The sequence below is a fragment of the Ornithodoros turicata genome, unplaced genomic scaffold, assembly GCF_037126465.1.
Source record: "Ornithodoros turicata isolate Travis unplaced genomic scaffold, ASM3712646v1 ctg00000917.1, whole genome shotgun sequence".
NCBI lineage: Eukaryota > Metazoa > Arthropoda > Arachnida > Ixodida > Argasidae > Ornithodoros > Ornithodoros turicata.
The window spans coordinates 320,680-348,161 of record NW_026999419.1 but is presented as its reverse complement, the minus strand read 5'-3'; the positions used below and the strand labels follow the sequence as shown (position 1 = coordinate 348,161).

General features: G+C 48.5%; 3 protein-coding genes across 3 annotated transcripts; all 3 read right to left on the bottom strand.

The window, feature by feature from the left end:
* Positions 1-6,317: 6,317 nt before the first annotated feature.
* Positions 6,318-8,416, bottom strand: LOC135375734 (uncharacterized). The gene is made up of 3 exons (XM_064608391.1): positions 8,240-8,416; positions 6,426-7,938; positions 6,318-6,370 (listed from the first exon to the last, which is right to left on the bottom strand). The coding sequence occupies exons 1-3, from the start codon at positions 8,414-8,416 to the stop codon at positions 6,318-6,320; spliced, it is 1,743 nt and encodes a 580-aa protein (XP_064464461.1).
* Positions 8,417-8,575: 159 nt separating this feature from the next.
* Positions 8,576-10,066, bottom strand: LOC135375733 (uncharacterized). Its single transcript, XM_064608390.1, has one exon. It carries the CDS (start codon positions 10,064-10,066, stop codon positions 8,576-8,578), a length of 1,491 nt encoding a protein of 496 aa, XP_064464460.1.
* A 7,873-nt stretch (positions 10,067-17,939) lies between these two features.
* LOC135375744 (microtubule-associated serine/threonine-protein kinase 3-like) lies at positions 17,940-27,147 on the bottom strand. Its single transcript, XM_064608396.1, has 12 exons — positions 26,971-27,147; positions 26,825-26,877; positions 26,504-26,707; positions 26,231-26,392; positions 26,058-26,149; positions 25,828-25,993; positions 25,535-25,707; positions 25,252-25,322; positions 24,872-24,988; positions 20,174-20,655; positions 19,999-20,116; positions 17,940-18,267 (listed from the first exon to the last, which is right to left on the bottom strand). Exons 1-12 carry the CDS (start codon positions 27,023-27,025, stop codon positions 18,245-18,247), a joined length of 1,716 nt encoding a protein of 571 aa, XP_064464466.1. The 5' UTR covers positions 27,026-27,147; the 3' UTR covers positions 17,940-18,244.
* Between the last annotated feature and the right edge of the window lie 335 nt (positions 27,148-27,482).

Here is a 27,482-nt window from a genome sequence, read left to right as displayed (position 1 = left end):
GGGGCTGCACTTTCCAGCTGAAAGGAACTTTATTAGTAATGCCTTTCTTTTCAACAGGAAAGTGCAGCACGCAAATAACCCAGTTCAGATCTGGTGCAGGAGGTGCAAGCGAAAAGAATGCACCTAGTATATGGCTGGATCGTGCATAGGGTGCGCGATCACCGTTGTCACCGGCCGCCATATTGGTGGGCCCAACACTTACTGTCGTCTGCATTTAGTTAAGCGCAGCTGCACGCGATTTTTTTTGTTTCCTTTAAATTAGAGGGCATGCCATGCCAGCTTGTTGCAGTTTTCAATGCACTTCACGCACGGACAGACGAAAGGGGTTAACTTTTCACAGGTAAGCTGTTTATTTTGAGGAAAAGCAGTGTTTATTCGTATAGCATGTATGTGACACTCGCGCTTGCTCGCACTGCTACTTCACTGGTGCCGTTAGGTACTAAGAAATTACGTTTGGCTGCTCTATTTATGTATTTTCTACACAATGTGCTTGTGCTATACAGGTTCCCTCACGGTCGCCCAGAGGTGCTGAAGAAGTGGGTGCAGAAGATGCATCGCAAAAATTGGGCCCCATCTAAATCTTCGAGGCTCTGCAGCAGACACTTTGAGGAGGCCTGTTTCGATCGTACAGGGCAAACTGTGCGACTCAAGAGTGATGCTGTGCCTACAAAGTTAGACTTTCCACAGCACCTCCTGAAAGTAAACACAATAGTAACACATTAGAATTTGCTTGGGAACCTGTGGAGATGTGAGGTAACTGTGTAATGTGCAGCAGGTCTGAATGTGGTAGTTGATCCAACAAGCTCAGTACAAGTCTTCAGAAGTGAAACATGAGTCAACATACATGACACAACAAAACTTATGCGACAAAATTTATGGTACAAAATAATTTACATTCCCTGCTAGGCTTTCTGTCATCATCTTTAAGGCTCATGAGAATGCAAGAAATAGCTTGCTAAGAAAATTCTGTTATATTGAGGTTCCACAACGTCTCAATTTTAGCTGGTGGTGATCGCAACAACTCTGACTTTGTGCACTGTGCTCTGGGTGCGAAGTCATGGAGACTTGCAAGACTATTTTTCTTTTTTGCGAACTCGCATTGCACTTGCTGGACTGAACTGACACTACTACTTTTTGCTTTTATGGTTCTTCGCAATGTAATTTTACATTCACTATACCTAGAAATGCAGAGTCATGTCCCTGATTTGATTATTCAAGACAGTCTTAGTATAAGGTCAGGATCCTGTGGCGTAATATTCGAGCTTGTAGGAACCAGTACATACTGTTGCTAATGCAACCCACATATCATGATCATCATGAGTACAACACAACTGAGCGCATGTCTCGCACATCACATCTTGACTATCATCCGTCGCGAGCGTTATTCATTCTGGAAATAAACATACTCCCCTATACTTCCCTCTCATACTCCTGGCCAATCGCCCTGTTTGGCTAAGGGCCATTTCCTTTGTGGCAGAAGAAGAAGAAGACGAATAAACATCGTCGTAACTAGTCACGTCTCTTCTCGACTTGGTATCAACAGAAATTGGTGCCGTGACCAGGATATTCAAGGTTAAAAGAACGAAGGATACAAGGATTACGGCTCTGGTTCTCGCATTGTTGACCACGGTGAGTTTTACGGGTTGACTTTCTCCCGTGGATATTCGAATCGAGTCGGCCATGGACAAGTTGAAGAGAGACAGGAAATTTTTACGCAACAAGATTGAGGAACGATATCGACGAGAAATTGGGAGCTGCCGGTACAACCGCGCAGGATATTGCTATACTAAGAGAGAAGCTCCAAAATATTTCCAGAGATTTGAAGGCTGTTGACAGCGAGCTCAAGGATAAATTCTCTGACGAAGAATATGAACGCGAGATGACTGCCATGACCGAATACCGCCATCAGATTTTGGGGACCATCACTCGCATAGATCTGCGCTCCCAAGAAGTTTCGACGGGCGCGTCGACTTCGGTGGCTTTGAACCCCAGCCCTGTTCCAGCTGCTTCTGTCCATAGGGACAATAAGATAAAGTTGCCAAAATTAGAGCTCCCATAGTTTCATGGCGCCATAGACGCATGGCTTCCTTTCTGGACACGTTATGAAGTTGCAGTACACCACAACAACGCGCTTATAAACCGCCACTGAGAAGTTCTGTTACTTGACGTCTCTGTTAACTGGGAATGCCGCTGATCTCATCCGATTCTCATCTCACGAGGCAATTGAACTTCTCAAGAAGGAAAATGGATCATCCACACGCATAGCTGATGAGCACATCAGGAAGCTGACAAACATGGTCCCAGTCACGGATCCTGCAGATATTTCGAAACTGCGGCAATTCTATAATGAAATTCAATCCCGGGCACGAAGCCTTCAGGTTTTGGGCATATCAACCGATGCCTACAGCGCACTACTTAGACCCATCATTTTAAGCAAGCTGCCCAAAGATATGGTCGTTGAACATCAAGAACGACAAGAATTTAATGACAGTACTGTGGCGCAGTACAGCGCAGATGTGGAACAGAGATGCGGCGCACAGTCAGGAACGTCAACGGAAGGTACGAAGTACTGCTACCTTGGAAAGACGACATAGATCTTGGAACAAATGAACGAAACGCACGGAAACGACTTAAAGGTTTGACGGACCGTTTACTTCGTATGCCCGACCTGCTCAAGACGTATGATGATGCTATCCGCAAATATCTAATTGACGGCGTCGCAGAAAAGGTGCCAGAGAACGAATACAATCACGATCAAGTTGATAGACCAGTGTACTACTTACCTCACCACGAGGTCATTCGCACGGACCGCATTACAACGAAATGTCGTATCGTGTTTGACGCTTCCGCTCATGAAACTCAAGAGATCAGCTTGAACGAGAATCTTCACATCGGACCCAATATGAACCCGAATGTAAGCGTTCTCCTACTGAGATTTAGACTACATGCTGTTGTTTTTACTGCCGACATAGAAAAGCCCCCCCCCCCCCCCCCATTCCTCCAAATACTCACCACAAAAGAGACCGAGATGCCCTGCGATTCCTCTGGTATCAAGCTATGCCCACAGGAGTGGACGATAAGTTGGAAATATGGCGAATGACGAGAGTCACGTTCGGGACTGGTCCTAGCACATTCCTGTTGGCGGCGACATTGAAGAAACTGCTGAGCGAGTCCGAAGTAGACTATCCGGAAACATCAAGACTGTTGAACGATTGTACGTATGTCGATGATTTTATATCTGGTGCTGACTGCGAGGAAGCCGCTATCAACGTGTACAACGAGGTGAAGAATATAATGCAGAAGGGAAGCATGAACATGCGGAAATGGGCCTCCAACTTAGCACGGCTGAACGCTTTGTACGTGCAGGACCCGGAGGAAGTCTCGCCCTTCGCTGGAGATTCCCGCGTGATAAAGGTTCTGGGAATGAAGTGGGATACGGAACAGGACTCCCTCTTTTACAATGCTACCAACCTTCTTCAACGTGGAAGGCCTGCTGTATGGACGAAGAGGAAGGTGTTGCAGATGGCTCAAAGCATATACGACCCGCTAGGTTTGATGTCACCGTATACGATCGCTGCAAGGATCTACATGCAAAAAATGTGGCAACAAGGTCTCACTTGGGATCAACCTATTCCGGCGGACCTACAGGAGAGTTGGGAAAGGTGGTATGAAGGCTTACAGTACCTTACCGAGATCAAGATCAACGGGTACTACGGCATGTGGACGAAGAATGTATCGTTGCACGTTTTCTGTGACGCAAGTTGCAACGCGTATGGCGCGTTGCGTACCTCGTTATTAAAACATCGGACTTTTCTTCAAACGGATCTGACGCTTCTTCAAACATAGTGCTGACAAAGGCCAGGGTAGCACCAGTCAAGAAGCAGACGCTTCCAAGGTTGGAACTCCAAGCCGCTGTTGTAGCTGTGAAAATTTCAAGAATGTTGATGGATGCATTCCCAGGCATCAAACAGGTTTTTTTCTGGACTGACTCGACAATCGTACTGTATTGGCTACACGGTAAGAGCGAGAACTGGAAGGAGTACGTTCGAAAGAGAGTTAACGAAGTCAAGAACTATACGAAGCCAACACAATGGAGGCACTGTCCTGGGACCGAAAACGTCGCGGGCATGCTCACTCGAGGTCTTCGACTGACTACACTGACGACCAACGACAAGTGGTAGAACGGCCCTAATTGGCTCACAGACGAACAAGCATGGCCTGAACAGTGCTTCGAAGCACCAAGCTGCGGGGAAGAAGCGAAACATGAGCAAACAGCACTTGCAACAACGACGGCGCCAGCGGAAGAAGTTACTTGCCGCACGAACTTCAGCTCACTAAATCCTCCACAGAGTAAGACTCCACAGAGTAACAGCGTGGATAAAGAGATTTTGTGGAAACTGTAAGGGGGCTTCTATCGATGGACCACTTAGTACGGAAGAGATTGAAAACGCTAAGATCTATTGGCTCCGACATGTACAAGTCACAGCTTTCCCTGAAGAATATCAAACCCTGAAGGCCGCGAAATCACTAAAAAAACGACACTTCATGCAGAAGTACAGACCGTCTCTTGATGAGAACGGCATAATGAGGATTGAAGGGAGGTTACAGATGGCAAATCTTACGTTCGATGAAAAGCACCCCATAATCATGCCACGAGATGCTCACTACGTCCCATTACTCGTCGAGCAAGCTCACCGAAGGGTCATGCATGGAGGAGTAGCAGACACTCTTGCAAAGCTCAGGGAAAACTATTGGGTAGTTCGAGGAAGGCAGGCGGTGAAGAACATTCTTCATAGGTGCACCGTTTGCAGGAGATATAACCAGACAAAAACGTCTGAGTACACGTCACCACTTCCTGCTGACAGAGTGCAACAATGCCATCCATTTACTGTTGTAGGAGTGGGTTTTACAGGACCTCTATACGTCAGAGACACGCACAGTCATCAACGCAACGTGAAAATGTACATTGCCATGTTTACTTGTGCTGTCGTAAGGGCTGTCCACCTAGAAGTTTCCCGCGACATGTCGGTAGCAAGCTTCGTTCACGTACTACGAAGATTCTTCGTATGGCGAGGGATGCCTAGAGTGATATACAGCGACAGCGCACCCACCTTCAAAAAATGCAACAAGGAACTTGCTGCATTATGGCGACGTATACGAGACGATGAAGTGCTGGACTGGCTTGGGACCAACAGCGTGAGCTGGAAATTCATTCCTACAAATGCACCGTGGTGGGGTGGATTCTATGAAAGATTGATAAGGTCTGTGAAACAGGCATTGAAGAAAACCATCGGCAGAAAATCATTGACGTATGAAGACCTGGTGTCAATCGTAGCAGAGGTTGAAGCCGTCATTAATTCTCGACCGCTTTCTTACGTGTACGATGACCCACATGAGATTCTTCCGCAAACACCAGCGGAGTTCATCACAGGGAGACGCCTTACCATATAGTGCCTCCAGAGATGACAACAGAGGAGACGGAACCCATCCATCGCACATGGCAGAAACATGCAACATTGCTCCAAGCAGCATGGCGAAGGTGGCAGAGGCATTACCTCATGGAGGCTCCGCTCAGCCAACCAGTGCAAACAAAACAGGGGGGAAACTATGTCGCCAGGCGACGTCGTGATTTCAGAAGAAAGAAAGCCAAGGATGTTCTGGCCTCTGGTCTGCATTCAATCCGGACACAAGAGACAAGATGGGACGGTACGGTCATATACAGCGCGAACGTCTACTGGGCATGTGACTAGACGCGCTAGCAGGTCGCTGTACCCACTTGAGATACAACAGCATGATGTTGCCGGTCCTCAGTCTGTTGCTAATGCGACGGACATATCATGATCATCATGAGTACAACACAACTGAGCGCATGTCTCGCACATCACATCTTGACTATCATCGGTCGCGAGCGTTATTCATTCTGGAAATAAACATCGTCGTAACTAGTCACGTCTCTTCTCGACTTGGTATCAACACCTACTAGCTCGTTAGGTATTTCTCATGCAATGCAAAAATAAATAAATAAATAATAATGAAGGAAATATAATAATTTCTAGGTTTTCACTGCACTACCCACTGACCTCCATCATGACCTCAGTTCCTGGCATATGCAACAAATGTGGAAATAAATGCTGAATTTAACAAATGCTGTCATTTCTCACACATGAACTACAGCTGTTTCGAATCGGACCCAAGAATTCGTGACCGACAGTTCCGATGCCTTCTACAAACTGAACCTTTATTCCTTTATTCCAAACTGACCTTTATTCCTCTCTCTCGCGCTCCTCGTCTTCGTCCACCGCTGAGCCTAAGAGCCCTCATCCTCCCGGGCCACGGGTGGTGCGATATCCCCTTCCAAGTGGTGCAGCAACTGCACGGGATGGTGAAGAATGGTCTTGTTGTCTTGTTGGCCAGCATGACCGCACAGGCACGAACAACACCGTCGCGTCCGGGAATGGTCTGAGTTACGCGGCCGAGCTTCCACAGAAGCGGCGGTCCTCTTTCGTGGATGACGACCACATCTCCGACCCTCAGTTGACTCTCCGGGTCCCGTCTCGCCATATGCGCGGATCTCAGCTGGAAGAGGTATTCCTTGCGCCACCTGCTCCAGAACTGCTGGCGAAGACTATCCTGTGCTTTCAGGTAGTGCTTGAGTCTCCCTGCGTCCAACGGCTGTGCAACTTCGCCCGGTGTTGGGGCGGCAGTCAAGCGCTTCCCTACGAGGAAGTCTGCAGGAGTCAAAGGGTGCAGGGCGGCGGGATCGGAATCCACATACGTCAGCGGCCGGCAATTCACTATGCATTCTACTTCGCATAAGACTGCTGTAAGATCTTCATATGTCAAATGGCGCCTTCCTAAGCAACGCCTGAGGGAGTCCTTCACGCATCTGACCATCCTCTCCCACCATCCGCCCCACCAGGGTGCTCTTTCGACAATAAACCTCCATTTGATGCGATTCCTGGCGGCAAAGTCTTGCACTTCTGAGGACACGGTGGAGAGAATCCGTGACGTCTGATGGAAGGTGCGAGCGTTTTCTGACATGATCAGTGACGGGACCCCGCGTCGGGACGCAAAACGCCTAAATGCGCCGAGGAAGTGTTGAGTGGACATCCCGGTCGCCAATTCGGGGTGGATCGCGCGGGTAACGCCACATGAGAAAAGGACGATGTACGCCTTCCGCTGTTCGTTATTGTCAAATGCATAGAGCGGTCCAGCAAAATCCACCCCTACTACGTCGAAAGGACTCGTGGGTGTGATCCTTTCCCGCGGGAGAGGAGCGACAGGTGCTGTTTCCGAATACAGTCGTTGTCGTTTGCATTGTAGACACGTATGAAGAGCGCGACGGACCGTCTGTCGACCCCTTACAATCCAATACTTCTGGCGAATTTCACAGAGTGTGTCTTGAACTCCTGTGTGGTGTAGACGACAGTGCATGTCGAGCACGAGCAGCTCTGTGAATCGGTGTCTGGACGGCAGAAGGATGGGATGCCGTACGCTGTCGCTTTCGTCGGCGTACCTCAGACGACCACCGACGCGGAGTAATGAATTCTCGTCGATATACGGGTTCAATAGCAAGACGGCCGATGAAGAAGAGATGGGGCGTCTCGTCTGTAGGTCATCGATTTCAGTGGGGAAAGATTCCAACTGAGTCCAACTGACCCAGAGCAGCTCTGCTGAGTGTAGCTCTTCCGCTGAGAGTGAGCCACTGTGTTTCGACTGGGGTCTCTGGGTGTTGTTGATGTACCTGAGCACGTATGCTGTCACACGGAGCACGCGGTTAAGGGAGCTGTGATCTTCGCGTTGAAGAAGGGGGTCCCGATGCTGAACAGCGATGGCGCAACAGGCCTCCTCGATCCGGAAATGCGGAGATGCGTTTTGGGCCGCTACGAGACCATCCACGTTGCCAAATAACCAGGGTGGACCGGTCACCACAGCTTGCTGTGGAGCAGCTCAGTCGTGGTGATTCCCCTCGTGAGCAAGTCAGCCGGGTTGCTTTTCCCGTCGCAGTGACACCATCGAGCCGGGTCCGTGAGCTGGCGAATCTCTCGTAAGCGCCCCTCGACAAACTGAGGATTCTGCGACTGAGTCATCTTCTCATTCTTTATCCAGTGCAGTGCAATCTGAGAGTCCGTCCACAACGTGACCCGTGACTGCAGGGCAGGTATATGACTTCACAGATGCTCTTGAACAGTCTAGCGGCGAGAAGGCAGCCAAGGAGCTCTAAACGCGGAAGAGTGACCGTCTTCAATGGTGCAATGCGACCTTTGGCGATGAGCAGATGGGAGCTGACACCCCCGGGAGCCTTGTGGGTGCGTACGTACGCAACCGCTCCGTAGGCCCGCGGGCTTGCGTCTGCAAAGATGTGAAGGTCTGGGACGGTGCCGGCCGGATTGAAGGGAGATCTCAGTACTTGCATTGTGGAGAGCGCGGGAAGGCCGTGTACCCATTCGCGCCAAGCTTGGTGTGTCGGGGGGTGCATGGGTTGGTCCCAAGGAACTGCTTCCTTCCACATTGCTTGAAACAAAAGCATCGCGGTTACCGTAAAGGGAAGGAGCAAACCCAAAGGATCGTACAGTCAAGAAAAGGTCCTGAGCACCGTGCGCTTCGTGGGCTCATTTTTCTGCGCGAATTCGTGAACCGCGGTGACTGGTGCTAGGATGACGTCCGCCTGTCTGTCCCATGGTACACCTAAGGTACGAAGCACTGGGTTTGTACAACCGACGTTATCGTAGGCAGTTTCGTCTGCGAGAAATTTCTGTCGAAGTGCGGTGGAGTTCGCTGCCCATTTTCGGATTTCCATCCCTGCGTCCCGCAGGACAGCTCTGGTCTCGGCATATATCGTCTCGGCATCTTGCACGTCGTCGCAGCCAATTACTAGGTCGTCAACATAGAAGCTGGTGCGGAGGCGAGCTGCGGTGGCTGGGTATCGCGAAGCGACCGCGCCGAAGTGATGGTGCAGAGTTGCCGCGAGTAGGAAGGGGCTGGACGATGCTCCGAACGGGACTCTGGTCATCCTCCACTCCTGGGTCGCAGGATAAGGGTTGGATGATGACGGTAGCTCCTGGATCCACAGAAAGCGGAGGGCGTCTCGGTCCTCTGGTCGCATCTGAATTTGAAGATACGCCTTCCGAATGTCGGCGGTCAAGACAATGGGAGAAGACCGAAACGTGATGAGGAGATGGAGGCGGTTGCTGTTTAAGTTGGGACCCTTCGACAGAACCTCATTAAGAGACGGTTGGCCGGGAACATGGGACGATGCGTCGAAGACTATGCGGACCTTGGTCGTGACGGCCTCCATACGTATAACGGCATGGTGGGGCAGGTAGTATACGTTCCTGGTTGTGTCTGGGCCAGAGGCTGGTTCGGCATGCCCTTCGACGAAGTATTCGCGCATTGTGGCGTCGTACTGCTTGAGAACGTCGGGTGCCATCTGGAACCGCCGGAGTTGAGCGTTGAGTCTCATCTCGGCGGTTATCCGATTGTGTGCCTCTGGTGGTAGCCCAGGCGCCTGGATCATGAGGGGAACCTCGTACCGATCTGTCTGCCACTTGATGTTCTCTTGAAACATTTGGAGGTCTGCCGCTCCGGAGGGAGCGGCTACGTCAGTATCCGTGATACCTAATGCATCTAGTCGCCACAGGATGGTCAGCTCATGCTCGGGCACGTCGTTCGTGCAGCACAAAAGTGACGTGGTGGCGGGATAGTCTGGTAGCGAGGAACGCAGTGGGGCAACACCTTGGACGATCCACCCAAATACCGTTTCGACGGCTGTGATATTGTTGGGACGGCGCTCTATTCTGCCAGACACAAATCGCCAGTAGTAGTCCGCGCCTACCAGCACGTCGACGTTCTGCGATAGACAAGTCGTTGTGACTGGAGAGAGACCACGATCGTGTAGCATTTGCAAGATCCGGGCATCCACAGGTGGGCTGAGCGACCTGCAGATCTGTGGGATAGCGATGGCCTCTACTTCCAACGACTGATGTAAGCCATCGATACGCAGAGACACCTTCTGGTATGTGCGACGCGTGGACGGTTGCGTGGAGCCAAACGCAAAGATCGACATGTTTTCGGATGCCAATCCCGGGCATCGAAGCCGCTGAGCGAGTTCCTCGGTGATGAATGTTCTCTGGCTTCCCTTGTCGAGAAGAATACGTACGGACGCGGATCCGCCAGGACCGGCAACCTGAACCACAGCGGTCTGCAGAAATGTGACAGTAGACGAGGTTGACGCGGTGGTGGCTTGGATTTCAGGTGTCTGCGCTGGCGATGATGAAGCCGATCCAACGCTCCCGGCGGTGCGCTCTCGCGCTTCGCGTTTCGGTTGTATGTCGCAGAGCACAGTCAGATGTTGTCCGTGGCATCTGGTACACGTGAGACCAGCTGAAGAGCGACACTGACGGGCCAAGTGGTTCCGCTTGGCACAGCGGAAGCAGCGACGCGCTGACGTGAGGCTTCGCCGTTTTCCCTCGAGTGTGAGTGGTGCTGGACAAGTCGCCGTGCGGTGATCGCACGCGCGGCAAAGGGCACACGAAGGGAGATCGGACGGTGGTGCTGGTGGAGCTCCATCAGGGCGTGTGGAGTCTGTGCGCACACCAGCTGGCAGTCAACAAAGTCAGAAAGTCGCCCAGCGTCTGGTGCTTCTGCATAGTCGTGGTCTCCACCTTCACTTGTAGAGGTGCCAAAATATCGAGAGGCTTGAATATCAAGCTCATCAAGGGAGGTGGCTTCTGATGCTGCTGCAGTTGTCACTGTAAGTATATGTGTGTTGTCTTGAGCTGTACAATTGCCTCCTGCTGATGGCTTTATACATAGAGATCAGTGTTCTACACCCGACAGCGAGATAAGACGTATTATCATAGATAGATTAAAAAGGTGTATTTTAAGGGTTCCCTTTAGACATCAGGCTTTGTCAAGTGATGCAAGAGGGTCCCGAATCACATTTTTCCCAAATTGGTGTTATCATTTCTCTCCCCGCTTCCAGGACTGAAGCCATGGGGGGGATGCCCTCATTCGCACATTGTGCTGTTTTCTAGAAGGACGGAAATCTCCGAACACAGGGGATGAGTGACCTGTAGTCTCTATTCAAGATACCCTTCATCGCTGGGGGCTAATAATGTGGAACTTGAGAGAAGCCCACAAATACGGGAGGATGAGATATGTGTATTTTAAATATAAATACGCCTAGAACGGTATTTAAATATAAATATCAATACATTTTTCTTGCCTGTATTTAAATACATGTATTTATATTTTAAATACTATTTTAAACACAATGTATTTAAATACTGCCCATCCCTGCTTTATACATAGAGATCAGTGTTCTACACCCGACAGCGAGATAAGACGTATTATCATAGATAACCATTTTTGTCGGAACCAAATGTGACATGAAAAGGGCCTTTAGTGTTTACTGAACGTCGGAGTACCATTTTTAGTAAAGTAAGTCTTTTTTGTGATGCCTGAGGTACTTCGAATGATGTGTTCCTGCTCGGAGACATTGGGTCCTCTGTTTGTGTCGTTCAGCTCATGCGTTCGCCTCCACGAAAGCTCATGAGTGCGGCTTGGAAATTAAGATGAATTTTGTTTTCCGTATCAGACTTGTCGACGAGGTGGGCAGAGGACATTTTGCAGTCAATTTGTGACCGCAATAACTCCGATATTTCGAATGAAGACGTGAACGGCAAGTACGATTCCGAGACGGACGAGTACAGTGATGCCTCATCAGACAGTGATGACGATTCTACTGCGAGTGCCCCCCAACGCCGTGTTTTGTGGAAAACTAACAGTTCTCCACCAGAAAATGATGTGCCCGTTATGGAGACAGGCTGCGTCTTCACAGAAAATAGATCTGATTTCGAACCCGTGAACTATACAAGCTCTACGTTGAAGACAACATGCTTGAAACCATGGCCGAAAAGGCGAACCAGCGGCTACTCAAGGAGCGTGAAATGATAGCAAAAATTACAGGTCAGGAAGTGAAGCAACATTTTGGGTGCTCCATGCTCATGGCAGTGATTCGATATCCCAAGATTAGCTTCTTCTGGAAGAGAGGAATGGCGGTCAGTGCAATAGCTGACACGTGTCATGGTACCATGTCACGAGATCGCATTTTCTTGCTGAGATCCAACCTGTGCTACCAACTTGAAAGTGATGTCACTGACGAAGAGAATAAACGTGAAAGACTCTGGAAGGTTGCGCCATTTGTTAAGATGGTCCGGAGTGGATGCTTGGCTTTGGAAAGACCCAACTGCTTTTGTGTGGACGAACAGATAATCCCACTTTCAGGGCGCTGTCCTGCGAAACAGTATGTACCAAATAAACCGAATCCCGTGTGTCTAAAGAACTTTGTTCTGGCAGGAAAGGACGGAGTCATCTATGACTTCAGTATCTACAAGAGCAAAGACACATTTCCTGATTTTGGCCTTGGTGTGTCAGGCACGTGGTATCAGGTAACTCAGTGATGAAGCTTGTCGAAACAGTGCCAGTATGTTCCACACTGTACTTTGACCGCTGGTTCTCATCAGGCCCCTTGATGAATGAGCTAATGAAGAAAAACATTTTTGGCACTGGCACGCTCATGAAGAACAGACTACCAGGAGGCACACTTCATGAACGACAAGGACTTGATGAAAAAGGCACGGGGCACCTCTGAGGAAGTTATGCGAAGGGACAGCAAGCTTGCTTGCGTGAAATGGGTAGGCAAAGCACCAGTTGTGATGCTCTCCAGTGCCTTTGAAGTTGAACCTGAAGACACTTGCAAACGCTGGTGCAAGGAGGAGAACGAATACATGGATGTCCCACGCCCCTCAGTGATAAAAAACTACAATAAGAAAATGGGGGGAGTGGATCTAGCGGACCGAATGCTCTCCCTGTACGCTCAGAGAAGCAGATCGAACAGGTGGACACTCCGCACCATGCTCCACATGTCAGATCTTGCCTGCGTCAATGGCTGGCTCCTGTACAGGGCAAACAAAAACACAACGGGACGGCAGAAAAAAAAACATAATGGATTTCCTCGATTTTAAACTATCTGTAGCTGAGGGGCTCATTTGTCAAGACATGAGCCGAACTGTCTCAGATGATGAAGACAGCATGGATGTGCAGCCAAGAAAAAGATCAAGAGCTCTTTCTTCAGAAGTATTCAGACAACAAGGGACACTCCATTTACCATTGAAGAACGACCTCTCAACTGGAGCAAGGTGCCGGAATGCTGGGTGTAGCATGAAAACACGCCACCGATGTGCACAGTGCAACATGTACCTATGCATAGAAGCTGGCAGAAATTGCTTCTATCAGTTTCATGCTTGAACATTGTTGCAAAAAGCATCTCTGTGAATGTACTTTACTCGCTGTGTTTTAGTACTCGTCAGTTTCATATCATATTTTAATCCTTGGATATACAGTCGACCCCCGTTTATCCGGACTTCATTTATCCGGATCCCCCGATATCCGGACAAAAAGCATGGGAACGGATTTTCCTCCATGTATTTTGTTCTCGTTTATCCGGACTTCAGCTTCCGGACTCGGACAAGAATTCCAGGGAACGAAAGTCGAAAATTCTTGTAATCCAGCTTCAGTTATCCGGACTACCGTGAGTAAGAGGAGACGCTGACCCCGCTTTGTCACCCTTTTTGTTGTGTTGGGGTTATTCCCGTCACACGTCAGCGACAAACATTTCTGCGAAGGGGAGAGAACCGTGCACGATGACCCCCTTTTCTATTTGTGTGCGTTGGGTCACGTTGACCAGTCGAGTCATTTGGAAATATCTCGAGCAACTGTCCTGTTCTAGAGGGGAGAAAACTGAAACCCGAGGGATGTCGCCTCTTCGCCCGCCCTGTGCGAATCAGCTTCGCTAGCAAGGCAGTGATATGCAAGAGGAAGAAGGACAACCCCCACCTGAAGTTGCCGGACATTCAACAGTGGGCAAAGTCTGAACTTGGTCTCAACATTCCGAAGTCAACGGTGGCGGATATACTCAGCCGTTCGGACAAATGGCTTAGCGCAGACAAAGAAAACGTGAACTCCGTGCGAGACCGTTCTGGACGTGAATGGAATGTGAAGGAAGCCCTTCTAACATGGTTCGGAGATCTTCGTTCTCGTGGGGCACCGGTTAACGACACGATGCTGACTGAGAAAGGAAAGTTTTTTTTTTACTACGTTGACGTTGCTAAGGATGATGACACGTGTGCAGCTATGACTGATCACGGTGTGATTGCTGCTGTGGCCTCCGATGATGTGCAGCAAGACGGTGCCAATGACGCCAGTGAGAAAGAAGGCCCCGTTGTGACCGTTGAACATACGAGATCGGCATTAAGGACTGCACTGACATTTTTCGAGAAGCGCAACAACGTGGCTCTAATCTATGCAATTAACAAAAGTTTGCAGGAATTGAGTGTTTACACTACTATGAAACAGCTGTGATTGACGAGCTTTCTGTGTTTTAATTAAACCTTGCTCTGTCGGACGCTTTTATTCGGTCGTTTCATTTATCCGGATGCCCCGGTATCCGGACGATTTCGCCGGGAACGGCACCGTCCGGATAAACGGGGGTCGACTAATAATAATTGGGAGTAACAACAAGTTTATTTTAAGATGATGAATGGGGAGATTGCTCGTGGTGATGCGGGGAATGAAATAATGAGGCCCTTCCATAGGTGGGCATATTCTTGCGGCCTCACTCATCCTCACCTCACGAAGCACAGACTTCATTGGCCTCACTCACCCTCACCAAATTTTCCTCACCAGTAACTTAACCTCAGTCGTCCTCACCCTCACATTCCATTTTAAATTTTGCCCTCACAAACCTCACCTCAGGCCATCGGGATCCCGAGAGGCTTCACCATCCTCATCCTCACATACCTTCACCTCATGAGGCTATTCACAACCCTTATGGCCTCACGTATCTTCACCTCATGAGGGTCCTCATCCTCACGTGTCCTCACCTCATGAGGGCCCTCATGTCCTCACGGCGCCTCACGTACTTTCGGCTAGTGAGGACCCCCATTGCCTCACGAGTCCTCATCCTCACGTGCCCTCACCTCATGAGGGCCCTCATGGCCTCACGTACCTTCTTCTCATGAGGACCTTCATGGCCTCACGACCCCTCATCCTCACGAGCCCTCGCCTCGTGAATACCCTCATGGCCTGACGTGTCTTCAAGTCACTAGGAGGCACATGAGCCTCAAAAGAACTTTCCGTCATGTTCACGTGACACATCTGCGTTGAACTACTGTGTCGGTAGTTGGTACTAATGATACTGCCTGGCATTAAACCGTTTATAGGGTTTCGTGCTGTGCTTGGATAAATTTGGTAACAGTTGTTACTGTCACAGTGAGGTTTAACGTTAGTGTTTGGCATCAGCAAAGAGGAGCCCGAACCCATCACCTCATCCGTGAGGCCCCTCACGAAAGGCCTCATCATGGCCTCATTCGTGAGGTCCCTCACGAAAGGCCTCATCCCTGAGGTCCCTCCCGAAAGGCTTCACGGCCTCATCCGTGAGGTTCCTCACGAAAGGCCTCACGGTCTCATCCGTGAGGTTCCTCACAATGGGCCTCAAGGCCTCATCCGTGAGGCTCCTCACGGAATAGGTAGTACCCTCATGTATTGATGGCCTCATGACGACTGGCCTCATGAGGGCCTTCACGGTGGGCCCCATGACGGACAATGCCTCACGACTGTCCTCGTGAGGAACGTTCAGCGTGGTCTGGCCTCACTCACCCTCACCTCATCGTCGTGAGGTGAGGGTGAGGCATCTTCATGAGGGTCCTCATGAGTGAGGACGCCCAGCCACAATAAGGATCCAAGTCCTATAGAGTGTCCAAAAAGGTCAAGAGAGCTTTGAGGGTGAACTCTGCCATTGAGTACGCCGGAAATGTGTCGTCGGAAGCCCGCCGGTATTTTTTTGTACGTGGTCCAATCACTTGTGCACCCCGTGCAAATTGTCCTACTCTGAGATCTTCTTCTGGCGGCGCGAAGAGACAGATATTTGAGGCCTGGACTGGGTTGTTTAGGTTAGATGCTTATAGATTTTGTGGTCCCGGTGGCTCCTGTTTTGATTGCGTCGACGATGTGAGTGCTTTCGCTGTTATGTGCATCAGCCTTGCGGGAGGCGTCCCGATTAGTGACGTTGTACGTGCGGAGATTTTGATTGGAAAGTAATCAGAGTTCTAGGTGTCCGGTTCCATTTTCCAGTCAAGGGTGAGGTCAGGCGAGCAGAGTGTGAGATCGAGGGCACTTTTGTAATTTGGAGGTCGGAAATTTTTGAAAAATTGTAATTGAGGTCGGAATTAGCAGCGGCAGCTGCTAAGGGTTGGTGCAGACTCTTTCGTCGCTATATTGTTCACAAATGGCGATTACAGAATTTCACAACAGAGTTTCCACTGGGTGTATTTTATTTCATTGTCCCTCGCATGGTAACCAACATACGGTGAGACGCGGAAGTTCCTGGCTATCACGCTTTTCGGATATAATTAGACCGTTGTATTTCTCTTTGGTGACTTCTGCGGGGAGGTCAACACGAGAGCTGTGTCGAGCACGACACAGCTCGACAGTGCATACAGGAGACAGCGATACAGTGTGGAAATCATGAAGGGAACATGGTCAAGAGTCTTCGCTTGTGCAATATCACCGTGACCGCACTTTGCAACTGTGCACAGGAAATGTACGTACTCCAAGGAGCACTCGAAAAGCACAATTCGAAGTCGTCTTTCACCAGCTGTTGGCACCAGCGGCTTGGACCAGAAAATAAAAGCATTGCACTGGTGGTAGCTTCAATGTCATGCTGTAGACTGGCAGGTGGTGTGTTCGAATCCTACCACCTCCTGTGTTGTCTCAGGCTTTCTCCCGGGGGGAGACTTTCTAAACTTCAGTCGGCACGGTTTCCCTCAAAGACGACCCAGGACGCTTGCTGACCCGACCCGCCCCGAATTCCACTCGCCTCCTGCTGTCGCCGTCTGTATCTATAGCCACTGTTGCTTTGCGGCGCTAGCGCGGAATAAAACCTGCTGTTTTTGCCACGAATTTGCGCGCGCAAATAATTTTTTGCATGGATTTTTCCAGCACTTCACTCTCACACATTTGTTCGAGAGACAGAGACAAGTCCGTACCGTTCCATCTCCTGTTTAAAATGGTTCATAAATTCAGTGAAAGAAAACTACGAGCCTATTGTCTACGCGTTTTATGACGATGTAATTTTACCGTGATCCAGGTGACCTAAATCGAACCCTGCCGAAGTTCATCCGTATCTGCAATAGGAGGACAGCAAGACCCAATCTTCGGACGTCGGTAAGCACCATCGATCCTTTACACTATATACTTGCAGTCCATTCGGTGTTATCAACGTTATCAATTCGGCTCGGAACGAGAATCTACCATTGCCGCCACCAAGCGTCTAGGGGCTGCTGGCTAGGATGTTGCTTATAGGGGCTGAGATAAATACTGCCCAATTGCAAGAGGACTTCGAGGGAACTCCTGCTTAAACATTTTGCAAGATTCACAGGTGGGCAGGGTTAGTTAGCGCCAAATAGCATTAGCGCAGTATTCGGCGGCTTAGCTGAGAGGGACTGGGAGAGGACGGAGTGGGAGTGGGAACTGGCACTGGCACTGGAATGGCACGGGCTACGCACACCAATACTCACACAGGAAGCTGTCCTTCCAAAAGCGCAGAAGCGCATCGCGGGCGGACATCGTGTGGTGAAGCTTCGGTGGGACCAGACAGGTTACACCCTTCGCTATTCGCTGCAATGTCCATGCACCAATACAAATCCGACAAACCATCCGGTCCATGCACCGACAAACAGCACCGCAAATTACTCCCATCGTTAACAAACTCTTGTCCACGTGCAAGTTCACAATCAATTCTAGTTCAGATTTCGGTACTACTCGCACTTTCATAGTTCCACATATATTCAGCTAGATATTAGTCAGACGGAATCATTTAATTTCTTAATAGTTCATAATTACGTGTTCATTGTTTGTGTACTATTTTTGACTCATTTCTTCAAGCTCCTTTTCAATTTCAGCGGGAGTAGACTTGCTGGGGAGAAGAGCAACAGACAATGCTGTCTCCCGCAGCTTTCTAAGGAGGATGCGGTTCTGCCAGAGTGGGGATATAAGAATGATGTTGAGAGTGAGATTCTTCTCGAAAAGGTGGATGACCTGAAGGACGTTCTGGACGCTGTCACTGTAGAGCCGCGTTCCGTCCGCTTGCGTCACGATGTCCCCAGGAAACAATAGCTTGTGGTTAGTGGGCGCTGTGTCCACGCGCTGAGAAAGAAAGGAACAAATATGTCGGCGATCACAATAGGTCAGAAAATCAAAACAGACCGAGTATCAATAATTTAGGAAACACTGAAGAAGCAGGCGTATTCCCAGGCGGTGACCTCAAAGAGTAGAGACTTTGGTGCGGCTTCATTGATGTCCAATGTCATGTGGGTGGCTTCGTTGCAAGCAAGTCTGTTGCGACTACGCACCGTTTGTCACGTAACAAGCACATCCCGCAAGCTAGATTTTGCCAACTGCTGTTTTTACGTGCCAGCCACACGATACTCGGCTCTCTAGTCTCTACCTCGGCTTCTGCGAGAGTGAAATCTGAAGAGGACAGAGCGTGCATACCGAAAGGACGTACACTTGCAGAATTTCTTGTCTCGCTCGTCCCACGTGTTGGCGTCGATGATTCCCAGACGGTAAGGGTTGTTCCCTCCGCAGGTGTAACTACCGCCCTGCAGAACAACGGTGCCCCTGGGCACTATCCGGAGGATGGACAGCATGTCCTGCCTAGTGGTCAAAAAGCGGCACACGATCGATGCCATCACAGACAGCACCATCTGATGTGTGGTGTTGTGGATCATTTCGCGCACTTTCTCCAAAGACAAGTGTGCCACTGAAGTACAGTTCACAGACACGATCACGTCCAGAGGAAGCAGCTGCGATGTGTCCGAGGGACCGTTTCGCGCGTCTGAAAGGTGTCCATTGAAGCGCAAATTCACCTGCATCTGCAGTGTGACAGGCTAGCGTGTACGAAGCATCAGTCTCCAGGCCGGCTTGAAGGATATCGGATACTGAAGGCTTTTGCTAGATAGGTACACAGGTAAGTCTCCCATTATATCCGTTGGGCAGATAGCCAAATGCTAGCAGTACATTTGTGCGAGTGGTATTATCGTCAATCTGCTGACGTCATCCATAAAAGCCACATCACTATGAATATCAACACGTTAGCCCCCCCCCCCCCCTTGCTGTCTCACAGTTTTGGTAATGTTATTGAATAGTCACTTTCTCAATCACTCTCTGTAAATCACCGACAAGTGACTGACGATTACCTCAACGGAGATAAAGTCGTTGCTGTCTTCTCCCGTTATGACGAGCAGAGTGAAACCATAACCCCCAGTACCTGAATAATTACTTCTGCCGGTATATGATAACCTTTTAGGCTAGTGACCGTCGGCTGACCCTGTCGTCCATACCTGAGAAGCATTTTACTTCCTTTCAAATGACACTGAGTGTCCCAGGTTGGTAGCGGAAGCTGTCCATGCAAAACAGTACGCGTATTATGAACGCGCATTTCACTAGTCTGTCTCCAACGTGGAAGCCCTGCAGGCGGTATGAGCTAGTCTGGAGAGGAATCACGCCAGCTCTGCCCCGGTAGCAATACCGTGTACCGTGAGAAAGGTTCCGTAACAGAGCATAATCGAAAGTACAGTGCGCAGATATGCCCAATAATCGACGGAGGTAAACGAATCGAGCTCTGGATCTACTGCTCATTGGTGACGCAGCCCCTCAGCGACGTGCCGTAAAGGACATTCGAAAGGGGACAGTGGAGAAAGGGCAGCTTTATAATAGGGTGTCCAACACCCTTGGAGTGAGAGATCATGAGTCCTCATTGCGAATGCCCAAAACCAAATAGTCTTGCGCAGTGACTTCTTTTTGGGGCCCCACGCACTCGGCTGAGCTCTACAGACCCTACAGTGATTATGCATCAGTTTACATCTGGCGACCTACCACTAGCCTTGACAGAGTAACCTGGCTTGGGAAAATTGTAGTCGACTTCGGAGGACCCTTCACTGCTCGTCTTGATGAATGTGTTAGAGGCACTGACTTGCGTCCCGTACACCTTCACCTGAAACCAAGACCACGCTATGAGGGAACAAAGTCACAAAATATGACCGTACTGTACCATGGTCATGAGTTTCTTGAAAGACGGAGAAACAAAGCAAAGCAGTGGTTTCTGACTGTCGCCGCTGATGTCGGTCATTTCCTCGATCTGCTGATGCTCACGTTTGTCGTCAGAGTCGGGATTTATTGTTAGATCGCGATCAGCGTCTTCCTTCATCAGTTCCTGGATGGAGGGAATGTCACACAAATCATTCCTCCGGTACAACTGATTCCAGTCGAAGCCGTCAAAGAACTGATGCGTCTTGAGGTCGCTGTAGCTCTTGGACCCCAGGCGCTGGACCGGATTCTTCTTAAGCATCCTGTATGCCATATCCTTGGCAGGTGTGGTAGCAGAGTGCGGATGTTCGTCGCGTCGGGGCCACTTGAGCGGAGAAGAGACGATATTGTTACGGAGGGTTTGCTTAGTCTTCCCTCGGAATGGGACGCGGCCGGTCATCAATTTATACATGACAATCCCAGAAGACCACCAGTCTACAGCACGCCCTGAAAGGACGTACACATAATTTTGTAGTGTAACTGTAACAAAAAGAAGGGTACTCAAGTGTGGGAACTGGTTTAGTGAACGTACGTAAATGAGCACGTACGCGCAGGGGTGCATTACAGGTGCCTTCATCCGACGCCCCTCTCAGTCCGTCGTCACATAACCCTTGATTACACCAATGTGTTCTATAAGAACCTCCAATATAGTTCGTGGCAGAGGCTTGGCTAAAGGCGTTCGCAGTCATTTCGATAGGTTGGCAGTATTGTAAGTCTATGTGGGAACACGATAATAAATAAATTAATAAAATAAACAAACATGATTTTGAAGTCAAGTCTCGTAAATGATGGCGGAGCCGTTTGTTGTCTTCATGTAAGCATGGACATTGTGTAAATTGTGTAAACATGGACATTGTCGGTCCAAAATCTGCCAGCGATTGCCGCAACCGCAGAGTTTTCCGAGGCCATTGCGCTGGCCAAAAATGCACTCTGCCTCAACCCAAGAGCGACATAACCCCACTCAGAGGCAGATCTAGAAAGGTTGGGGGGGGGGGGGGTCAGGATGTCCTGACCCTTATTTTAGTTTCTATCTACACAGTGTTTAATTGACCTAGACCGTGAATCTACCATGCTGGCCAAGGCTAGATCCCCCTCTCAGAACAATCCGGGACCCGCCCCTGACGCCGCTCCTAACTCCACCCCTGATACAAGAGGGTGTTTCTTAGCGTATCCAGGCAACCTTGTGCAAGATCAGCGTCCCAAAATGCTATTATCACTACGTGGAGGGGGAAGGCAAGCGATGTCCCAAATTGTGTCTCGTCATCTATATTGCAAGCGTGTAGGCCACCAGTTATTACCCCATTGCGCATAGATATACCAGGATATTCGCATAGTACCAACGTGGAAAGTGGGGTAGTCGGTATACTGACATGGTGGTATAACAGCAGCAAGACAATACAAGGACAACAAGAACAACACACAGGACGACTGCTGGCTCTCGACTGAAAGATTTATTACGACACAGAAGCTTCTGTGTCGTCCTGTGTGCTATTCTTCCTGTCCTTGTTTTGTCTTGCTGCTGTTATGCCACCATATCCTTGCATGATTGTCATTTGTCATCGCGCGGTGAGAACTTCAAACTGAGATTTAGTAGATTACACATCGCAGGTAAAGTGTTCACATATGACGCAAGCGATGAAAGTGTGAAAGAAGTGAACCCATACCGCCAAAAGAATGTAGAAACAACTAAGTCAACGCCTTTTCGTCTCATTAATCTCAACGCGCGAAGTGTTGTCAATAAAATAACAGAATTCACGTGGGAAACGTGGTCGAAGGATGATGTTTTGGACTGGGAGATTGTCCCCCAATCTTCTACAATAGTTCGTAAGGACAGGGAATCACGGGGAGGTGGAGTAGCTATTATCCTTAGAAGTGGCCTTGACTTCCAGGCATAGGTGGAGCTGAGTCCGTGTGGATCCACTTTCTCTCTGCTAAATCATTGATCGTAAGTGGGTTCTATCGTCCCCCAAATTCTGACATTACTGCTGTAGAGCAGTTAATACGCTACATGCATTCACTTCCAAAGAACAAACCAATAATTCTTGCAGGCAACTTTAATCTTCCGCATGTGGATTGGTCCAGTATGATTCCAACGTATTTCCGCTGCAAAATGTCTGACGAATTAGTAAATGATACATTTAGCCTGAACTTGACTCAGATAGTAGAGGAGCCAACAAGAATTGCGGATGACTGCTCGTCAATTCTTGACCTAATATTAGTGTCAAGCTGATTGATAGATCGGGGCTACCATTGTTCAGTTCACGAAGGTCTCTCTGATCACAAGATGGTCGCCCTAGACACTACTATTAGCTATGTTCATCGCCCTCAGACCTTGGCGGTATTTTTCTAACCCCCCTGATGAGACCTAGATGAGATTACCTCGAAAGTAAGTATGACGAATTCGTTAACTTTGCTGAGAACAGTATGACAAGTGCTAACGATCTTTGGGAAAGTTTTGTTAATATTGTAAGAAACTCCCAGTTCATCCCGAAAAGAGTAAAAAAGACAAATAAGTCCCATCCATGGGTTACGAGGGATCTTATACATTTAAAACGCAAGACCAAGAAGAGACGGTCAAAAAGGAGGCTGTCAAACGAAGAATCTGTAGCCATTTCCGAACTTGAGTCAACGTTCAAAGCCAAGCTAAAAACCGCTAAGTTCAACTATTATAATATCACGATGTGTAACTTTGAGTGATAACCCACGAAAGTTTTGGAGACACCTGTCACCTAAACCAGCCGGAATCGATAAGATAATGGTGGGTGACGTTCTGATATCAAACAAACAAGAAGTAGGTCAGCGCGTCAACGACTGCTTTACATCCGTTTTCACGTCTGATAACGGCAGCAGGCCCTTATTTACATACTCCTGTCCAGTATCAGTACCAGATGTACCTGTCACCGTAACAGGTGTCTTGAACCTACTGCTATGTCTGGATCCGAAAAAGAGTATGGACGTTGATGAAATGCCTAACGTGTACTTAAGAAGGTATGCCGAATGGGTAAGCAAGTTTCTGGTTATAATTTTTGATAGATCTTTATCTAGTGGAGTGGTTCCACATCAGTGGAAAATTGCAAAAGTGATACCCGTGTATAAGTCGGGAAGCAAAGTTGATCCTTCGAACTATCGACCGGTATCGTTACTGTGTACGTGTAGCAAGATCTTGGAACATGTAATACACGGTCATATCACTTCACACCTTGAGAACACAAACTTTTTCTATCGTTGCCAGCACGGTTTTCGGAAAGGACTTTCGACGGTAACACAGTTAGTTCACATAGTGCATAATCTAGCAGCCACCATAAACAACAACGGACAATCCGATATTATATTCCTAGATTTTCCTAAGGCTTTTGACCGGGTCTCCCATACGAAATTGCTAATTAAACTGGAGTCCATATTGAAAAATGATAAACTATTAAACTGGCTAAGGAACTACTTTCGTTTGAGGGAACAGTTTGTCTCTGTCGATAACTGTGTCCGACGTAATTCCAGTAACGTCCGGGGCCCCACAAGGGTCAGTATTGGGTCCATTATCGTTTTTATTATTTATGAACGACTTTGGATGTAACCTCTTTTGCAAAGTGTCAATGTTTGCAGATTATTGTGCGATTTACTGTAATGTTAGAGGTAGGGATGACCAGGTCTTGCTCAATGACTGTTAGTGAGTGGTGAGTGGTGCGAATCGTGGCAGATGAATTTGAACATCAAGAAGTGTGCAGTTTTGACGGTAACACGAAAAAAACAACCTTTGGTGTTTAATTACAGCGTTAATAATATGTTCATTAGCAGGGTATTGCAGTACAAATACCTAGGTGTTATATTGTCACACAACTTGAAGTGGAATCACTACATCGACAACATTTGCCAGAAGGCGTCCAAGAAACTTTGGTTCCTCAGACGTAATTTAAAACATGCACCATCCACAACTAAATTAACCGCTTACAAAACGTACCTACGCTCAGTTTTAGAGTATGCTGATATCGTTTGGGACCCACATACACGAGAAGCAATTATCAAGCTAGAGAACATTCAGAAAAAAGCAGTTAGATTTGCTTTTAATGACTACGGGCGGAGCATTCTAATGTCTACTTTACGTAGCCAATGTGGTTTACCTCTCTTGGCAGCCAGACGACGAAGTTTTATCAGCTAGTTAAGGGCAAACTTAAAATTGCTACTACCGATTACCATACACCTTTATCTGACTACCGCACCAGAAAAGAGCACAATTTACAATTCAGACATTTTCTGCCACGTAACGACTGTTACAAATTTAGTGATGTCCCCCGAACCGTTATCGAATGGAACCGCTTGTCCGCAGATGCTGTCAATGCTAAGAATATTGAATGCTTTGTTAAACTGGTGGACGGGTTGTGACATCAATGCGTTATTCATTGTCTTCGTTTGTATGAGTACACACCTATACTGTAGCCCTCCCCTGCCTTGGCCTCCAATAGGGGGCTGGCAGTATGTCTAAAATTTAAAAAATTGGATGAGAGCATTCTGTGTCTGTAATCACACTCATCTCAGCTGTCTACCGTCACGGATATTCGTATAGGATACTCATCTAAGAAAAATTAGTTGAACCACTAAAGGTGTTTGGGGGGCATAAAGGGGCCCTACTATGCGCATGTTGCGGATTTGACGTAGAGAGAATGCTTACCGTAAGGTCTTCGCTTGAGTATTTCCGGAGCCATGTAAGGGATCGTTCCTGCAGACTCACCGTCGTTGAACTCGAACGAGGTTCGTCTGAAGTAGCCCCGCAACGGCCTCTTTGAAACTGCCACAAGGTGCACATGACGGCAATGATGAATATCGCATTTGCCCATAAGACAATAAAATGAACTTTGCTGTTCGAATTATACTGTTTCCGTTTGGGTTGCTCAATACGTCGAGAATAGTCCTTTCTGTTGACTGACAGAAAAAGGCGCCAAATATGCCAAATTTGTAGGACCAAATAGCAATTTAGGGATCCTGAGCCTGTTATTTGACAAAGTTTCAGCATTTTTTACTTGCCAAGAAAGATGCCATAGAATGCCTTACAGTGAGCGTTGCATATCTTCGTGGTGTCGAAGTCGATAACTTTCACACGGCCTCCAGGTATGATGAGCATGCTAGAACAGACATCAACGTTGCAGCAAACACAATGGCACATTGGGAATTCTTCGCAAAAGGGCGCTCATTTCTAGGCTAATTGATGGCAGGAAACAAGGTAGCAAAGCAATGTAGCAATGTAGGCAGCGTTTTACGTGCATAGGTTTACACTTCCAATTTCATTGTGAGCAGAGTTCTCCAAATCATGTAAGATAATATAAGGCCGTCTCACTTGGAAACCTTGATATCTCGATGTAGAAATCCTCGCAGGTGCAAATGCTCCAGGGCCAAGATGAGCTGGGCCATTATGATCTGGACGGCGTCGATTTCCAAGAAACGTTCCTTAGTTACCACGCGCATAAGGTCCACGCCAGGAATGTGCTCCATGATGGTAACATAGGCCTCCTACCGGTTATAGGAAAGGTTTTAAACAGATGCGTAGTTCAATAATGGTGATGGTTTCTAAGCGCAGACCTCACTTAAATGTTGCATGGTCACGATTTCGGAATCAATAATTCTACATACCTCCACGCAAAAGCAGCAGTAGTACTTGACCAGAAACGGGTTCCTGATAACTGACGCCACCACCTTGTCCATGGCCGCCTGCTTGTACTTGCTAAACCGGTCCGTAGCCACCAGTTTCACGGTATACGTGAAATTACCAGGCTTGAACCTCGCCAAGTACACCGCACTGCAAGAAGGCATAGCGTACATAGCGTAACGTAGCGAACCAAGTGCTCGCACCCAAAACTGACCCAAAGCCGCCAGCTCCCAACAACTTCAGGCTCTCAAACTCTCCAATCTTCGGTATAAACGCCGATAACGGAGGCTGTTCGGGAAATGATATCTGCAACATGTAGGCTTTTTAGGTGACATTTAATAACAACTTAATTGAAGACTAGGTAATTCCGTCATGTCCGGGCCTCACCCTTTCCAATTTGTTCACTATAGCATCACCGATTCCTATCCAGTCTGTAACAGATACTTCAGCGATCTTCTCCAGGGACGTGGCCACTTCGCCGATGATAATAGTCAACTTGCGGATAGTGTGGCCCAGTGCTTTCGCATTATCCGGGTTCTTTTTTGTGCACTGCATGTACCACACTTAAGTTCGCCCAGATGAAGCCAATGACGTCAAGCCGCTAGTGCTTCTGAACTGGTGCTCGATACGAGTTCCTTACTGTAATAGTGGTTTGCTCACCATTATGTGCAGGGCATGAAGGTTCTCGATCATGTCGCGTACATGCTGGTAATGGATGACCTGCTTGTTGAGCTTGCGCAGGCACTCCTGGGCGTGTAGCACTACTTCCTCCTGGCAGAAGTGAGCCAGGGGGTCGCGCTGCAAGGAGGTGTTGCTCTCGCGCTTTATGAAGAACTCTAGTAGCACTGTAGCAGTCTTGGGAATCTGCGTGGCATGCATTCATTTTGGCGAAACATTTCGCACATGTTAGCACATCTGAATTCACCGGGTGCCGGATAGTTTCAAGGGTCTCTAGGTTAACCGACGTACAGAGCTACATACCTTTGGGAACATGCTGACCAACATCTTGGCCGATGCCTTTCGTCTCTCCACCACTGAAATTGGAAAAGATTCGCCAGAAATATCAACAAATTACGAATAATCATTTGTTCGCAACGCAACCTAAGGAAGGCATAAATCATACTCACGTGCTTTGTCTCTTTCTATCTGCCTGCCTTCATTCTTCGGTCCAGCACTGGACATTCTGGCCGTGGACAACTGAATTGTCCGAGTTGCACTGCACGGGAACGCGCACTAGTTCATTCTTTAGAAATGTACCGGCACGCAAGCAAGAATTGCTGCACGCGGTAAGAGGCGCAAGCACTCGTGAGCTGTGTGACGTCTACTTTGAATCTCCCCGTGCCAAGAAGTACTTCGGGCTGTTGATAGTCTTGAAGGAAATTTTGACCCAGGAGACGATACCACATGCAAATTACTTATTCTATGTAGTTCTAATAAGACATACCGATTCAACATAATGCAATGACAGATAACGGCAACTTAAAACAAGCCAGCAAGGAGATGATGTGCAGCGTCACTGCACTGTTGCAGAAACCTGGACTTCATTTTACCCCATCCACTTGTTCCGTGTCACGTCGTTGTACAGAGGTCGTTAAAGTCTCACCGAGGCTTTTGCTCGAATGGATTACTCGACGGGGCT

Bases quoted from the DNA above. Each gene is read 5' to 3' on its own strand.
- LOC135375744 (XM_064608396.1), bottom strand. From the start codon at position 27,025: ATGTCCAGTGCTGGACCGAAGAATGAAGGCAGGCAGATAGAAAGAGAC. The intron at 26,708-26,824 runs GTATGTAGCTCT...CATGCCACGCAG, and splicing joins TGGTCAGCATGTTCCCAAAG to ATTCCCAAGACTGCTACAGT. The intron at 25,994-26,057 runs GTCAGTTTTGGG...GCCTTCTTGCAG, and splicing joins TTGGGAGCTGGCGGCTTTGG to TGCGGTGTACTTGGCGAGGT.
- LOC135375733 (XM_064608390.1), bottom strand. From the start codon at position 10,066: ATGTCGATCTTTGCGTTTGGCTCCACGCAACCGTCCACGCGTCGCACA.
- LOC135375734 (XM_064608391.1), bottom strand. From the start codon at position 8,416: ATGCAAGTACTGAGATCTCCCTTCAATCCGGCCGGCACCGTCCCAGAC. The intron at 7,939-8,239 runs GTCACTCTTCCG...GCTGCTCCACAG, and splicing joins GCATTGCACCATTGAAGACG to CAAGCTGTGGTGACCGGTCC. The intron at 6,371-6,425 runs GTGCGGTCATGC...CATCCCGTGCAG, and splicing joins CGACGGTGTTGTTCGTGCCT to TTGCTGCACCACTTGGAAGG.